The 17,141-nt window shown below is 43.4% G+C and overlaps 1 protein-coding gene across 1 annotated transcript in view; it reads right to left on the reverse strand.

The window, feature by feature from the left end:
• Positions 1 to 12,479, reverse strand: part of LOC105476637 (nuclear FMR1 interacting protein 2) — a 40,098-nt gene extending 27,619 nt beyond the window's left edge. The window contains exons 1-2 of the mRNA XM_011732738.3: positions 11,932 to 12,479; positions 3,664 to 5,388 (exon numbers count right to left, since the gene is read on the reverse strand). Of these exons, the coding sequence (XP_011731040.1) occupies positions 3,664 to 5,388; positions 11,932 to 12,208 (2,002 nt within the window). The 5' untranslated portion in view covers positions 12,209 to 12,479. The remainder of the gene's footprint in view (positions 1 to 3,663; positions 5,389 to 11,931) is intronic.
• Positions 12,480 to 17,141: the final 4,662 nt, after the last annotated feature.

Consider the following 17,141-nt stretch of genomic DNA (forward strand, 5'->3'; position numbering starts at 1 on the left):
CCCAGCACTTTGGGAGGCCAAGGCAGGTGGATCCACGAGGTCAGGAGACCAGCCTGACCAACATGGTAAAACCCCATCTCTACTAAAAATACAAAATTAGCCAGGCATGGTGGTGTGCACCTGTAATCCCAGCTACTCAGGAGGCTGAGGCAGGAGAATCACTTGAACCTAGGCAGCAGAGGTTGCAGTGAGCCAAGATTGCAACACTGCACTCCAGACTGGGCAACAGACTAAGACCCCGTCTCAAAACAAACAAACAACAACAACAATAACAAAATAAAATAAAAATACCTTCCTTTATATAAATAAATAGCACACCATTCCCAAAGAAGTGACATAATGTACTCTCTTACCCACTATTTCCAAATTAAGTTGCTGAACAGCTTATTTTTGAAGTTAGGAGAAATGCAGAAAACTTCCAATTCTAAGCCCAACTTCAACTCACTTAGAGATTACTACTGAACATTTGAAGACTACACTAAAGCACAAAGAAAATAATACAGATGTTCTTAAAGGATATTCCAGTAGCCCAACTGATTATGACTTCTTCTAGAGTTTGACTTAAAAAAAAAAAAAGCCTTCACTTATAAAAGATCTTCAAATCTAATTCAAGTAAAGAAAAATGAGTGGGCCAATGGACCACTCATGGACTAATCAACATTTGGCAGGAATTCAAAGAACTTGCTACTCTGGAACCTAATTGAACTGAATATTATTTATTGTTCTAGAGGGGTAAAAATTTTGATGCCAATCTGATTAATTTCCAATCATGTCCAAATACAAAACTCAAGATGACACACTTTATCTAAAGCAAATTTTTTCATTAACACCAGCAAAACTAAATATAACTGCACCCATATAGGGGTATTCAGCTTATCTAAAGACCATTGATTTCATATTCAGTTAGCCCATGGATAGGGAAAATGTATAAAGAATAATGCAAGTTAACATTCCCATTTAAAAATGGCCTGCAATTCCACATAATAGAAATTGTACATAAAACTATTAACCAGTCACCTAAGGGAGCATATCCCACGTTTTGTTGTTTTGTTTTGAAAGACAGGGTCTCACTCTGCTGCCCAGGCTCGAGTGCAGTGGTGCAATCATAGCTCACTGCAGACCTGGATCTCCCAGGCACAAGTGATCCTTCCTCCTAAGCCTCCCAAGTAGCTGGGACTACACATTGTTGCCCAGGCTGGCCTCAAACTCCTGAGCTCAAGTGATCCTCCCACTTCAGCCTCCCAAAGTGCCGGGATTACAGGCATGATCCAGCACACTGGGCCTCCTACAATTTTTTTGGAGATGGTAAGAGAACATAACACAACCAGATATCCTCTCAGGCTCACACAATGATCACCAGTGCAAAATACTTGGGTAAACATTTTCTAGTGACAGTCTCTAGAGGGCAGACGGCACAGAAAGCAATACCAAAAAACCCAACTCCCCCGGCAGAGGCTAACTAATGTACAATACATGTCTTAAAAAATGAAGCATTTCTTTTTGTCCTAATATTCCTAAAACAACCAACTCCTATATTTACCTCCAAAGAGCAGAGCTGGAGAACAAGTGAAATCAGGTAAATGTTATCTTTGAGAATTCCTACTCTTAAAACTTCCATTAAGCAATTCTACTACTTCCATTTTTAAGGAAGTAAAATAATATTAAAAGGACATCTATTTATTATACTCAAGTCTTCCAGCTTGCAGATAAGGAAAGGTATGCAGACTAGGAAATATGCTTAAAAGTCACATAAATTGCTTTGTTATTCATCTCTCAGGCAATATTTCTTCCAGAGAGAATATGGTAATGACCTAATTCCCACAATCTGGTATGGTCCCCCTTCCCTGCAAGTCACTGCCTAAATGAACCACTATTAAAATGGGAATATACACTATGTACTAAGTGTGTACATGCATGCATGGAGTATGCATTTCTGTTAGAGAAGGGAGGAAGACATAGCAAAGTACGGGAATACTGAAACCCACTGTTCTCAAAAGCAAAAGGATATAAACATCATTCGTTAAACCTCATTATTTGCTCTAAAGATTTAGATTAGAGTTATGCCATACAGCAAAATTTTCTTTAAGACACAAACATATCACATTCTAAGAAAGTTATTAACATGAGGCCCGGCACAGTGGCTCACACCTGTAATCCCAGCACTTTGGGAGACCCAGGTGGGTGGATCACCTGAGGTCAGGAGTTTGAGACCAGCCTGGCCAACATGGGGAAACCCCGTCTGTACTAAAAATACAAAAATTAGCCAGGCGTGATGGTGGGCGCCTGTAATCCCAGCTATGTGCGAGGCTGAGGCAGGAGAATCGCTTGAACCCGGGAGGCAGAGGTTGCAGTGAGTCAAGATCACGCCACCGAACTCCAGCCTGGGCGACAAGAGCGAGACTCCATCTCAAAAAAAAAAAAAAGAAAAGAAAGAGAGTTACTAGCGTGAAACTTGAAAGATATCTCGTTCCCTTTAAACTTGGGCTTTGGGGCTATAAAAAGGAGACTCCCAAGAGCCTGGTCTTGACTATGCTTATCATGCTTGACATTGTAATTTGTCTAACTTATTTTCTAGTTACAAATTGGCATCCATTACTCCTTTTAAGACTTATCAGACTCCTCTTCAAAAATAGTGCTTCTACTCATTTTAAGCAAATTAGAACTACTAAATGGGCTCACTAATAAAGAAGCATATGATACAAAAAGCAAAGAAGCTGGGCGCAGTGGCTCACACCTGTAATCCCAGCACTTTGGGAAGCAGAGGGGGGCAGATCACGAGGTCAGGAGTTTGAGACCAGCCTGGCCACCATGGTGAAACCAGTCTCCTAAAAATACAAAAATAAGCTGGGCATGGTGGCACATGGCTGTAATCCCAGCTACTCGGGAGGCTGAGGCAGGAAAATCACTTGAACCCAGGAGGCAGAGGCTGCGGTGAGCCGAGATCCCACCACTGCACTCCAGCCTAGGCAAGAGAGACTCCGTCTCAAAAACAAACAAGAAGCTGGGCGCGGTGGCTCACACCTGTAATCCCAGCACTTTGGGAGGCCAAGGCAGGTGGATCACAAGGTCAAGAGATCGAGACCATCCTGCCAACACGGTGAAACCCCATCTCTACTAAAAATACAAAAACTAGCCGGGCGTGGTGGCACGTGCCTGTAATCTCAGCGACTCAGGAGGCTGAGGAAGGAGAATCGCTTGAACCTGGGAGGTGGAGGTTGCAGTGAGCCGGGATTACACCACTGCACTCCAGCCTGGCAACAGAGTGAGACTCCCTCTCAAAGAAAAAACAAACAAAAAGCAAAGGAGAAACAAAAAAGCAAAGGAAGGAGAACATATGTTCAATAAAATTTTTTTTAAAGCACTCGGTCAAAAGAAAATATAACATCAACACCTTTAAGCAAGTTCTCCTCACTTCTTTGAACCAGGTAGATCAATTATGTTTGTATTTTTAAAAACCATTTTAAGTTGGAAAAGTGAACATTTCTTCTAAGTTTTAATCATACTAGTTCCAAAGACCCTGAATCAGTTTGATGTTAGTTTCTTATCCACATTGTCATTCTCTTAAAATACTCTTAATATGAACAACTAATTCTCTTAAAATTCTTAATATAAATATACTAAATTGGCCAATAAAAATCTTTGCATAGGAAACAAATGAGTTACCTTTAGTGTGATATACAATAGCAGCCCTCAGGTCAAATGAACCCCAGCTATCATTCCTTTCTAGGCCTCTCTGGTATCTCTGTTCTTTGGCAGAGCCTAACAAAGTGTTCGTAGGAGAGGCCAGAGGATTTTGATTTTCTATCTCGTAGTCCTTTGAGAGAAACACTAAAGCACCTTGACTACTGGTGTCTGCTTTCTGCAGGTCACCTATATGACTGGGTTCCAAGGATAAGGCTCCACTCTCACTAGTAGTCCCAGATTTTAGAATGCTACCCAGAACTTGAGGACTAGTCCGTTTCTCCAGCTCATAAGCCTTGGGAAACACAGGATGCTCAGTTCCTGAGGGAATTATTTCAGCACCCTGTGAAACCAAAGTGGCAGGATATTCTCCTTGAAATGTCACCTCCATCACTTTATGCTCTGATGACTTCCCAATAACAGTCTCAGGGCCAGCACTGGGCTCATTTATAAATGATAAACCCCACTGATTCTGGAAGATATCCCCCAGGTTTTGCTGATCTGTCTGAGAGGGCAGATCCACTTGTGCTGTGCTCAACAGCATAGTTTGCATATTTGAAGGATAGATAAAAAGGCTAGTCTTAATTTGTTCAACAGCTGCTGAAGTTAGACTCATGTCCTGGAGAACTGAATCTGTCCCAGAAGAGACGGGTGTTAGAGTATTAGCAGCAGTAGTTAGCAGTGGCTGACCCCCTGGAGGATAAACATTTGCATCAGTTCCTGCTAAAACAGGCCCATTAGAAAAGTTGGCAGAAGTAACAGATTTCAGCGCTGACATAGGGACCTGGGACAAGCGACTTGATGATTGGGTCTGAGTTTCCCCAGTAGATGATGATGATGATGAAGATGAAGTTGGTGACACAGAAGAGTTTTGTATAGTTTTGTTGAGGTTTTCCTTAACTTTGCTTGCATAACTTATTTTAGGAACTATTTTAGCACTGCTATTGTCCACTGGAAAAACTGGGGGTGGTTTAAATAGGGTCCATGAGTCCTCTTTGGAGGCAACAGCTGAAGCATGCTTTCCTTTGGGCCGATCATCAAACTTTTTGCTGCTCACACCAGGTTTACTATCTGAGCTTTTCCGAAGCATATCACCCACAGCAGGTTTTCCTCGACTTGTTCCTCCAGGCCCAGTTTCATACTTCCAAATGGGCTTCGAACCATCTACTCGATTTCCCTTTTGTTCACTATAGTCAGGCTTGAAAGTTTCAAGTCCCTGTTTTAAGGTTGGGACAGTGGTCTCTTGTTGCATTATTTTGTCCTGTACTATATTAAGGTTTTCACAACCCTTAGCACTATTGCGCCTAGCTTTCCTTTTTTTAGGAGTTGTATATCCACTCTCAGATCCACTACCATCATTATCTGCTCCTTTACCCATATAACCATTAGTAATATAGCCAGAATTATTTGTTACCACACCATTTGGAATTGGTATAGTATCAGACTTATCTACAGACTGGTTCTCTCCAGATTTATTTTCATAAGACTTTCCATTCTTTTTGTCCATACTGTTTTTCTGAATGTAATTCTTGGTTTTAATTCCTGCTTTCCCAAAGGTGTTGGCCTTTACAGTCTGCTTCAGGCTAGTGTCTACAACTTGCTGGTTGCCATTGAGGACCCTGGAAATAGGGTTGGTGGCTTCATCAGAACTCAGGTTCTTTAAAGAGATTTCTCTTTCTCCAGCATTACCGTTTAGTTCACCATAGCCTAGGGGAGGGAAAAAAACGGTTTATTAAAAAAAAAAAATCACAACATGTAAATTACACTAATACCTAACATTTAAGAAATGTTTATTTACTGTATGCTAGACACTATGCTATGAACTGTAGCTTTATATTATTTCACATCTCTATGAGAAGACACTTGTCAGCCCCATTTCACAGACTAGGAAATGCAATCTACTGCTAAGCAAAGCAAGAGGTAGAACTGAGCCAAAATTCAAAGCAAAGTCTGAGGCCAGAAAAAAAGACCTCTTAAGCAGTATGCCAAATACCTCTCATCTAACAAAATCAATCTACCCATCACTCTCACAAGGCTGTTATAAAATTTTCTTTTTTTTGAGACGGAGTCTCGCTCTGTCGCCCAGGCTGGAGTGCAGTGGCATGATCTCGGTTCACTGCAACCTCCGCCTTCTGGGTTCACGTCATTCTCCTGCCTCAGCCTCCAGAGTAGCTGGGACTACAGGCGCCCGCCACCACGCTCGGCTAATGTTTTTTGGATTTTTAGTAGAGATGGGGTTTCACCATGTTAGCCAGGATGGTCTTGATCTCCTGACCTCATGATTCGCCAGCCTCGGCCTCCCAAAGTGCTAGGATTACAGGCGTGAGTCATGCACCCGGCCTAAAATTTTCTTTACAATTCAGAGCAGAGATACCCTCTGGGTAAAAATCAAGTTTTATTGAAACAGTAATTATTACAAGGAAATTAAAGACTTCATTTCTACAAAACCATAAATAGCTGGTAGTCACTATCAGCAGTTTCCAATGCATCTATCAGACAACTATCTAAAACGTGTGAACTTTTTCTAAAGTATTCTTAAATTTCATTTTGACATTTCCCAGATATTGGATCACACTGTTAACACGTGAAATTAAAATATCTATGCACCAATGTTTCTAACCTTTATAAAACATATTTTCTTCATTTTACATTTAGATAAACAGACTTTGAGAGATGAATTGTCAATCCTGACAACTGACAGAATTCCAGTTCTGTCACTGGAAATCTGACCTCCAGTCTATCTGCAATCCATGGTTTCCTACCACTATGCAATACTGCCTTGACTCAAAAGATGCGATGAGAAAATATTTAACAAAACTACAATAAAAAGGATCTAATTTTTTAGTGTTATGGTATTCAGGTTTAATTAAAAACCGTCAACTGCCAGTGGCTCATGTCTGTAATCCTAGCACTTTGGGAGGCCAAGGCAGGCAGACTGCTTGAGTTCAGGAGTTCAAGACCAGCCTGGGCAACATGGAGAAACCCTGTCTCTACTAAAAACACAAAAATTAGCTGGGCATGGGGCATGTGCCTATACTCCCAGCTGGGGCTGCTAAGGGAGGAGGATAGCTTGAACCTCGGAGGTCGAGGCTGCAGTGAGCATGTACTGAGATGGCACCACTGCCTTCTAGCCTGGGTGACAAAGTGAGACCCTCTCTCAAGAAAAAAAAACCTTCAACCACCATAAAAAGTCAATTCTATTATAGCTAATGCAAATAGTTTTTCACTATAACAAAATGGTGCTATTAGTTATCTACCTTTTTATGAAATGTTCACAAAAGCATCCTGAGGTCAACTCATTAGAAACAGATATACAGGCTAGGTGCAGTGGCACCCAGCACTTTGGGAGGCCAAGGTGGGTGAATCATTTGAGGTCAGGAGTTCGAGACCAGCCTGACCAACATGGTGAAACCCTGTCTCTACTAAAAATACAAAATTAGCCAGGCATGGTGGTGCACGCCTGTAATCCCAGCTACTTGGGAGGCTGAGGCAGGAGAATAGCTTGAATCCAGGAGGCAGAGGTTGCAGTGAGCCCAGATTGGGCCATTGCACTCCAGCCTGGGCAACAAGAGCAAAACACTGTTTCAAAAACAAAAAACAAAAAACAAAAAAACACAATAGGATACTCTACATATTTAAGGCAGCAGAAATGAGGACTCTAATAGGAACACTATTTTTATAAGTCTGAGAATCATTGTTCCAAAATAACTTAATGTATACGTCTATTAGATTCACAACAAGACTTACTCATTCTACATTAGAAAAAAAGGTACAATGGCCGGGTGCAGTGGCTCAGCCTCCTTTGGGAGCCTGAGGCGGGAGGATCATGAGGTCAGGAGATCGAGACCACCCTGGCTAACACAGTAAAACCCCGTCTCTACTAGAAATGCAAAAAAAATTAGCCGGGCGTGGTGGCAGGCGCCTGTAGTCCCAGCTACTCAGGAGGTTGAGGCAGGAGAATGGCGTGAACCTGGGAGGCGGAGCTTGCAGTGAGCGGAGATCGCACCACTGCACTCCAGCCTGGGCGACAGAGCGAGACTCCGTCTCAAAAAAAAAAAAAAAAAAAGGTACAAATACTAAAACTGAACAAATAAAGGCATTTTCTTCTACTGTATTAAAGTAACCCAAGAAAATATACTCAAGGCATAATCATTCCTAAAACAGACTGGCACAAAACTTGTACCACGAGATAATACATCTTATAGAGTTATTTTTTTCCTTTTTTTTTTTTGAGACAGAGTCTCACTCTGTGGCCCAGGCTGGAGTGCAATGGTGTGATCCCGGCTCACCACAACCTCCACCTCCCAGGTTCAAGAGATTCTCCTGACTCAGCCTCCCAAGTAGATGGGATTACAGGCATGCACCACAATGCCCGGTTTCGCCACGTTGGCCTGGCTGGTTTCAAACTCTTGACCTCTTGACCCGCCTTGGCCTCCCAAAGTGCTGGGATTACAGGTGAGAGCCACCACACCAACCTCTTAAGATTTCTTAGAACTCTTAAAGAGTTCTTAGATTCCACAGGGTTACATTTTTTAACATTTTTTGGGTGCTGGAAAAGCTATGATAGCCAATCAAATCAAATTTTTGGTGGCACAATTTTAACTATGAAACAGGAAGAATGTTTTCTAAAAGTTTATTTTTTCCTCAGAAAAATGCCAGGAGCAGTGGCTCACATCAGTAATCCCAGCACTTTGGGATCCCAGGCAGGTGAATCACTTGAGGTCAGGAATTTGAGAACAGTCTGGCCAATATGGTGAAGTCCCATCTCTACTAAAAATCAAAAAAAAAAAAAAAAAAAAAAAAAAAAAAATTAGCTGGGCATGGTAGCATACTCCTGTAATCTCGGCTACTCAGGGGGCTGAGGCAGGAGAGTCGCTTGAATCCGGGAGGCAGAGGTTGCAGTGAGCTGAGATCATGCCACAGCACTCCGGCCTAGGCCACAGAGTGAGACTCTGCCTCAAAAAAAAAAAAAAAAAGAAAGGAAACAAAAGCAGAAAGTCCCCTAAATAAAGGCTGTCATCATTTTTAATAGATATAACTTGGAAACAGTTGGAAACCAGCTGTTACGTTTTAAATAAGCTTTTGCATTGACATTCATTAATTTCATAGCGTAACTTTTCGCTTTTAAGCTTCTTGTTCCTTTAATGTTGTCCTGTTGCAGGAATTCAAGCCACATTTAAAAAATTCAAAAATGTAACATACATTACCTAACTCTGGAGGGAATACAAGACTACCTATATCATTTAACATACCAACAGGTTAAACAAAGGTTTGTATCCTTGGGCCCATTAGTCACAACTTTTCAGATTTCAATTAAAGATGAGCAACTTGAAATAGCAAAAAATCCAATCTCCAAACTGAGCTGAACCAAAACTAACTAGAATTCTTCCTCCTAAGATTCTAGTTTGTAGTGACTCAGCTATTAGAATTCACCAAACAATGAAAAAACGGCTTAGAAGCCACTGTGCTCCCACCTGTAAGTTTTAATAACAAAAAAAAGAAAGAAAATCTCGTTTAACTACATAAAACTTTCCTCATGACAACCTTGTTGGTATGTATAAAGTATGCCAGAAAGAAATTTTTTTATATCTTAGATATTTAAGAAAAATGTAAACATTATAGAATAAATTTAAGAAATTAAAGGACTCCTAGCGCTTTTATTATTTAGGGCTGCTTATACATACTAATCCTACTTCCAAAAGACTCAGCAAAACTTGAGTCCTGATAAATCTAGCTTTTCAATTAGAAACAAATTACTCAACACATTTGGCCTTCTCTTGCGCCCTCTTCTGGATAAACAAAAAAAACTGTTCCTCTTTAGGTTTGTGAGTAATGGGTTACAAAAGCCTACCTCAACATGTTACAGATAAATTTCAAAAATATTGCAATGTTTTCTTAGTTATTAGCATAATGCATGTCAAAGCAACAGTACTGTGACCAAACCATACACTCGTCCCAAATTGTTTATACTCTGTCAAAACTCCTAATTCCAGTTTCCTCCTCTTTATCCACGTCTTCCGAGATAAGAAATATTTGGAGGAATACCACCTAGAATGGTTTAGGGGCTGCTTCTACATGTAGAGAGAAGTCTTGCAAGAGTATATTTACCTGACCGATGAAATACAATTTTTCAGTCTCAACAGTAATATTGCCTTACGCAGCCATAATACGGTAGTATTTTCTCATCTTTTGAACAAGATCTAATGCTAAAAAAATCTAGTTATGTAGTCCCTAACAGTTTTTAAACTGCTCTAAATCTTTAGGATTAAACACCTAACTCGTGTGTTACGTGTTCACTTCTGTTGCATACCATCGGGTCCCTAACGAACTCCCAAAATGGAAAATCTGACATTCTAATTTCAGTCTTCAAGTTACAATCTGCAATTAAAAAAGCACTTAGTTTTTCTCCAGCTCTCAACAATTCCTTCTATCAAATTTGATACGCTGGGTTTAACATACGCTTTATGCTTCCTTTCTCTTCGATTTATATAGAGCCCTTATTTTTCAAAATATGCGAGGGTTATAAACTTTTAAACTTACTTCTCGTGAAATACTTTCTTACATGACTTTTACCCTCAATTTCTCGTTTGTTAATATTAGTTTGGGGATCAATATCGACTTTAAAATACGAAAAAACACCTTTCTTTTTAACATGGAGAGAAGCCTCATCCGAGGCAAGATGGTAGTAATCTAACCTCATGGATGAGCCACTTGGGTTCACCCTTAAGGACAAGAAAGGGGGTCAAAAAGCTCGCCCTCTTCCTCATCCTAACATTTTAAAAAATCTCTCACCTCAAAGACACTACCCAAGCTCAGAAGGTAAGTGCCGGCTGGGGAGGGGAATGGAACAAGGTTTTTGTTAATTTTTTTTTTTTTTTTTTTTTTTTTTTTGTAGAAAATGAGCTGCTAGAAGGAAAAGGCCCAAGTGAAAGCCTCAGAGGCGGAGTCGTGAGCGAACCTGGCAGGAGACGAGGTTCCTGTGGCAGAGAAACTCGTGACCGGGGAGCTGGGTTCCCGCTGGGTACCCCACCCGGCCTCAGGCACCGCCTCTACCCAAAATGAATCCCCCCGCCGCCCCCCCAGGCCTCCTGCCCCTAGGAGCGCCGCGGCCGCCGCCGCCGCCCGCGGCCTCCTTCCCCCTCAGCTCCGCTTCGAGGCCGGCTCCCCGCCCCGACTGCCCGCGCCTCCCGCCGCACCCGGGAGCGGGAAACGCGGCCGCTGGCGCGCGGGGCCCTGCGCAGGCCGCTCCCCTCGTGGCCGCTTCCCTCCCCCACCCCAACCGCCCCCGCCCCTCACCCCAGGGACCCGCCCGGGGCCTCGCGCCGCCACCGGGTTACACAACCCCGGCTGGTGACGGGGGAGGGGCGGCCGCGGAGCGGGGGGCGGCGGCGCCCCCGCAGTGCAGGGGGCGAGGCGGCGGCCGGTGGTGATCCCAGGTCACCCAGCTCCGACGCGCCGTGTGGCCCTCGACACCCTTCCCCCCCGCTCCTCAGTGGGCCGGAGTCGGTGACAGGAATCGGCTTCCAACATGGCGGACAGGAAGCGGCCCCGCGAGGAGGAGAGAACATTCCAGCCGCGCCGGCTCTGGGGGGAGCGGGCCCGGGGCACCAGCCTTGGGAGGAGCCGCGGGACAAGACTGCGGGGTCCGGCGCCCAAAAAAGGCGTCTAGTGGTGGAAACGACCCGTGAGATGAGGGGTCCCAACAGCCCCCCCCAACAAGATGGGGAGCCCCAAGGCCACAGGTGGGCTTGGGGTGGCGGGTGAGGGGCACTTCCTCAACTCAGCCTACCTACCCACCCCTGGCCGCCTGCAAAAGGGTCTCGCGACACCATCCGAGGCGGGATTCGCTAGGCCTTCCTGAGTTACACCTCGAGGGATTTTTTTGGGGGTAGGTTTACCCCATCTCAGGGCCCCCATATTGAGGTAACTCCAGGGACGCAGAGAGGTGAATGGAAAAGAATAATGAGGTTGGACTTGCAAGGCCGACCCAGTGGGTCTCCCTTCAGCCGGGGCGCGGGCCGGGAAGGTCACGCTGGCCTGGCTGGGCCTCTCCCATGCTGGAGGGAAGGAGGGCGCTGCAAACCCCATTGCTCAGCCCGAGCCCTAGAATGAAAGGGGCATCCCCAGAGCCGGAGGGCACACACACACACACATCCCGACCCCGTCCGCGCTTTTCGGATCCAGCCCCACCCCCATCTCCCCTGTCCTCCACCCCCAACCCCCTTCCCCCACCCGTCCTCCCTCCCAGACCTGTTTTCTTCTTCGGCGTTTCCTGGTGCTGCTGGAGGGTGTGTTTCTGCTCATGTTTCAGCGGCTTTGGCTGGGCCTTGGGGCTGCCCTCGGCTCCATGCTGCAGGTATTGGTGAGGCTGCTGGTGATGATGGTGGTGGTGGTGGTTGTGGCTGTGGTTGTAGAAATAATAATGGTGGTGGTGGTGCGGCTGCTGCTGCTGCTGCTGAGGGTGATGGTGCGGATGGTGGTGGCTGTGATGGTGCTGAGGCTGTGGCTGGCCGGGCTTCTCCTCCATTGAAAGCGGCTGGGACTCCCTGGCTGAGGCTGCGGGCTGCTGCACCGTCAGGATCTGAGACTGCTTCTCAGGGCTCACTCAGTATATCTGAGCGCGTCTCGCCAGCGCACTGGTTAACCGAGCGATTCTGCGAGATTGGCAGCCGCGCTCCAACAATCAGGAGCCACGCTGTACCGCAAGCCCCGCCCCCAGCTCAAATCCTCTTTCCTTCCCCTTCGCCGCTGCCGCCTGGCCAACGCCACTTACCCTGTGCAACCTCACAGGGCCGGGCCTTCAACGTCAGCACTATGGCTCTCTCTTCTGTCGCTTTCTCTCCTTCACCACGCAGTCTGCGAACAGCACTTTCTACACTCCTCGCCGGCAAGCAAGCTCATGTCGAGGGTAGCAGATTCCACTGGCGATTCCACTGGCGCTGGGAGCCATCTGTTGGTTTTGCACCTATTAGAATCTGGTGGTTTTTTTGTTTTTTGTTGTTTTTTGTTGTTAATCCTTTTCCGGGTAACCAGAAAGGGAAGCTCAATTCCCTTAACCCTAAGACCACTAAAGGGGCAATACAAAAAGAGGAAATAAATACATTTTTAAGAATACAAGAGCTTCACAATCCAGTAGATCATTTTGTATTCTGGATTCATTTTGCTTTGTATTCATATGCTAATCTCTTCCTTTCCACGAAGGGATTATAGGGTTCCACAATGGGGTATCTGTGTAATTTTCTAAAAGGGCACAAAGGGTTTAAATCATTGTTTCTTTGTAGTTGGAGGCAAGGGGGAGCGGGAGGAATGAAAATCTACACTGAAGGTTGTGGGTTTTTTTTTTTTTTTTTAAATTAAACTGCAGGTGAGGTCAACTATGGCACCAAAATAGGTTTTAGAATATGAAGTTTCAAGAGCAAAGGAAGGGGAGAAAGAGCATTTAAAAGTTATTAAGTGGGATTTTTTTTGCACTTATGGAAAAAATGAAATTTAAAGAAATATTCTGTAGCGTGTTGTAGTGTAGATTTAACTTATCCTGCATTACCACATCACAGTATGATTTTCAAAAGCAAATGTTAGAGCCATGATAGTGCTTACTCAGGAAAAGAGGGTTGTGATGGGGAGGGACACAGGTTACTGATAATATTTCATTTTGGGGGCTAGGTGGTGATTATACATATATTTGGTGGTGATTATTTGTTAAACAATATACAGGTAAAATGTACTTTTCCCAATGTATGTTATAGATTGGGGGATTTTTTTAATTGTAAAATATTCATAATATAAAACTTACCATCTTAATATTAAGTGTACAGTTCAGGAGCATTAGGTACATTCATATTGTTGTAGAACCATGACCATCATCCATCTCCAGAACTTTTTCATCATTCCAAACTGAAACTTCATACCCAATAAAAATAACTGTCCTTTCCCTCCTCCTTCTATCCCTTGATAACCACTGTTCTGTTTTCTGTCTCTACTAATTTGACTATTCTAGGTACCTCATTTAAGTGGGATTGTACCGTATTTGTCTTTTTGTGACTAGCGTTTTTGCGTAATGTCTTCAGAGTAGCATATATCAGAATTTCCCTCTTTTTTAAGGCTGACTAATATTCCATTATATGTATATACCACATTTTGTTTATTCACTCAGCAGTGGACATATGAACTGTTTCCTCAATGTATGTTAAATTTTTGAATTTTTTAAATGTGGCTTGAATTCCTACAACAGGACAACATTAAAGGAACAAGAAGCTTAAAAGCAAAAAGTTTATGCTATGAAATTAATGAATGTCAATGCAAAAGCTTATTTAAAACATAACAGCTGGTTTCCAACAACAAATGTCATTGAGTCCTGAAAACTATGACCAAATTTTGGCATGTTCTGTATAGTGAAGATTTGTATTGCCTTGCTAAAATTGTATTTTATTTTATTTCATTTTGAGACGGAGTTTTGCCCTTGTTGCCCAGGCTGGAGTGTAATGATGTGATCTCGGCTCATCGCAACCTCCGCCTCCCGAGTTCAAGCGATTCTCCTGCCTCAGCCTCCTGAGTACCTGGGATTACAGGCACGTGCCACCGTGCCAGGCTAATTTTGTATTTTTAGTAGAGATGGGGTTTCTCCATGTTGGCCAGGCTGGTCTCAAACTCCTGACGTCAGGTGATCTGCCCATCTCAGCCTCCCAAAGTGCTGGGATTACAGACATGAGCCACTGGGCCCAGCCAGCCTTGCTAAATTTTAAAGAAAAACCTCTTTGGGGGTACATTTACCCAATTTTGAGAATGAAAACCCTAATAATAATATCATATCACAATAAATAAGTCTTTGCCATTGAATAATATTCTACCACATTTCCAATTATTAAAGAAAAAACAGGTCAGGTATGGTGGCTCACACCTGTAATCCCAACGCTTTGGGAGACCAAGGCAGATCAGTTGACCCCAGCAGTTCAAGACCAGCCTGGGCAACATACAGAGACTCTCTCTCTACAAAAATTTTTAAAAATTAGCCTGGCATGGTGGTGTGTGCCTATAGTTGGGAGGCTGAGATGGGAGGATCACTTGAGCCCTCAAGGTGGAAGCTGCAGTGAGCTGTGATTGTGCCACTGTACTCCAGCCTGGGCAACAGAGCGAGACCCTGTCTCAAAAAAAAAAAAAAAAAGGAAAAGAAGAAAGAAAAGTATATATAAAATGTAGGATTATGTTGGAATTTTTTGTTGACTTAGACATTTAGTTGGAAGACTTGAATTTCTGAGTTCCGATTTCCCTGTCTAGGTTTTCTACATTATACTTGCAGGCAAACCAAAAGCACTCATTCTGTATCTCTGATTTATCACACTTTTGCCTGCCTTAGCTTTTCACTTACAGTTGTACTGACTGAGTTTAAGAAACTAAATCTTATTCTCAGATACTCTAGTTACTATGAATGTTGCCTTAGTAGTATGCAGTAGTATGGAGAAAGGTTTATGATATAATGTAAGAAAAAATGCAGAATATTACATTCTTGTATACATTAGAATCATAATCTTGAAGAACATGAATTTTAAAAATAAGGATGGAAATACAACAGTAAAACATAGACCTTTTTTCTTCTTGATTTTTCTGAAGTTGTTGTATACAAAATATGTTTGGGATTTGCCATGAATGTTAAATATTCCATTATAATAATGCCCTAGGCTGGATGTGGTGGCGCACTCCTGTAATCCCAGCACCTTGGGAGGCCGAGGTGGGCGGATCACGAGGTCAGGAGATCGAGACCATCCTGGCCAACATGGTGAAACCCCGTCTCTACTAAAAATACAAAAATTAGCTGGGCACGGTGGCACATGCCTGTAATCCCAGCTACTCGGGGGGCTGAGGCAGGAGAATCGCTTGAACCAGGGAGTCATCAGAGGTTGCAATGAGCCGAGATTGTGCCACTGCACTCCAGCCTGGAGCCAGAGCAAGACTCCGTCTCAAAATAATAATAATAATAGTAATAATGCCCTAATACTAAACTGTTGCGAAAAGAAAATAACTGGTTCTACTTATTTCAAGCATGTTTTTATAAAATGGAATCTGCATTGACGAAAAAAACACAAGAAGGGAATATAGCATGAGTCTGATGAAATTATAGAGGCTTTTTTTAAAAAAAAATTTTCTCTGTTTTCCAAATGTTCTTTAGTAGTTGTTACTTTTCATATACTTTCTTTTTCCTTTTTGAGATGGGTCTCACTGTGTTGTCCAAGCTGGAGTACAGTGATGCCATCACGGCTCGCTGCAGCCTTGAACTTCCTAGCTCAGGTGATCCTCTCACCTCAGCCTCCCAAGCTGGGACTACAGGCACATGCCACCATGCCTGGATGATTTTGGGGTTTTTTTGTTTTGTTTTGTTTTTTGGTTTTTTATTTTGTTTTGGTTTTGAGACACAGTCGCGTTCTCAGCCTGGAGTCCAGTGTTGCAATCTCGGCTCGTTGCAACCTCTGTCTCTGAGGTTCCAGTGATTTTCTGCCTCAGCCTCCCAAGTAGCTGGGATTATAGTCATGAGCCACTGCACCTGGCCTTGTGAAAATTTTAAAAGTAATTATTTTTGTATTTTTTTCTTATTTTTCCCCAAAGATTTCACAAGTCAATTTTTTTTCTTCAATTTCTGTTGACCAGAATCCAGAAGTCATTAGAAATTTTTGCATTTTTCTTTTTTCTTTTTCTTTTTTTTTTTTTTTTTTTGAGACGGAGTCTCACTCTATCGCCAGGCTGGAGTGCAGTGGCACGATCTCGGCTCACTACAACCTTTGCCTCCTGGGTTCAAGTGATTCTCCTGCCTCAGGCTTCCAAGTAGCTGGGACTACAGGTGCCTGCCACCACACCCAGCAAATTTTTGTATTTTTAGTAGAGACGAGATTTCACCATGTTGGCCAGGATAGTCTCCATCTCTTGACCTCGTGATCCGCCCACTCGGCCTCCCAAAGTGCTGGGATTACAGGCGTGAGCCAGCATGCCCAGCTACATTTTTTTTTCTTAATGAGAGTTCCCCAAAACCTAGATTCGCCTCTACTTATGGTCATTTTGGAATTCGACTTAGAAGTATTGTAATTGCAGTAAGTACTTTAAAGGATTATATTTCATAACAATACGGAAAAACATGGACACCAATAACTCAAGTACAAAAAGCAAAGCAAATTATATATATGTAGTATGACTGCATACAAAATACAAATTCAGGCCGGGTGCATTGGCTCAGGGCTATAATTCCAGGATTTTGGGAGACCGAGACGGGCAGATCACTTGAGGTCAGGTGCTCGAGACCAGCCTGGCCAACATGGTAAAACCCCGTCTCTACTAAAAATACAAAAATTAGCCAGGCACAGTGGCGGGTGCCTGTAATCCCAGCTACTCAGGAGGCTGAAGCAGCAGATTGCTTGAACCCAGAAGGCGGAGGTTGCAGTGAGCCGAGATCATGTAATTGCACTCCAGCCTGGGTA

The sequence above is a fragment of the Macaca nemestrina genome, chromosome 17, assembly GCF_043159975.1.
Source record: "Macaca nemestrina isolate mMacNem1 chromosome 17, mMacNem.hap1, whole genome shotgun sequence".
NCBI lineage: Eukaryota > Metazoa > Chordata > Mammalia > Primates > Cercopithecidae > Macaca > Macaca nemestrina.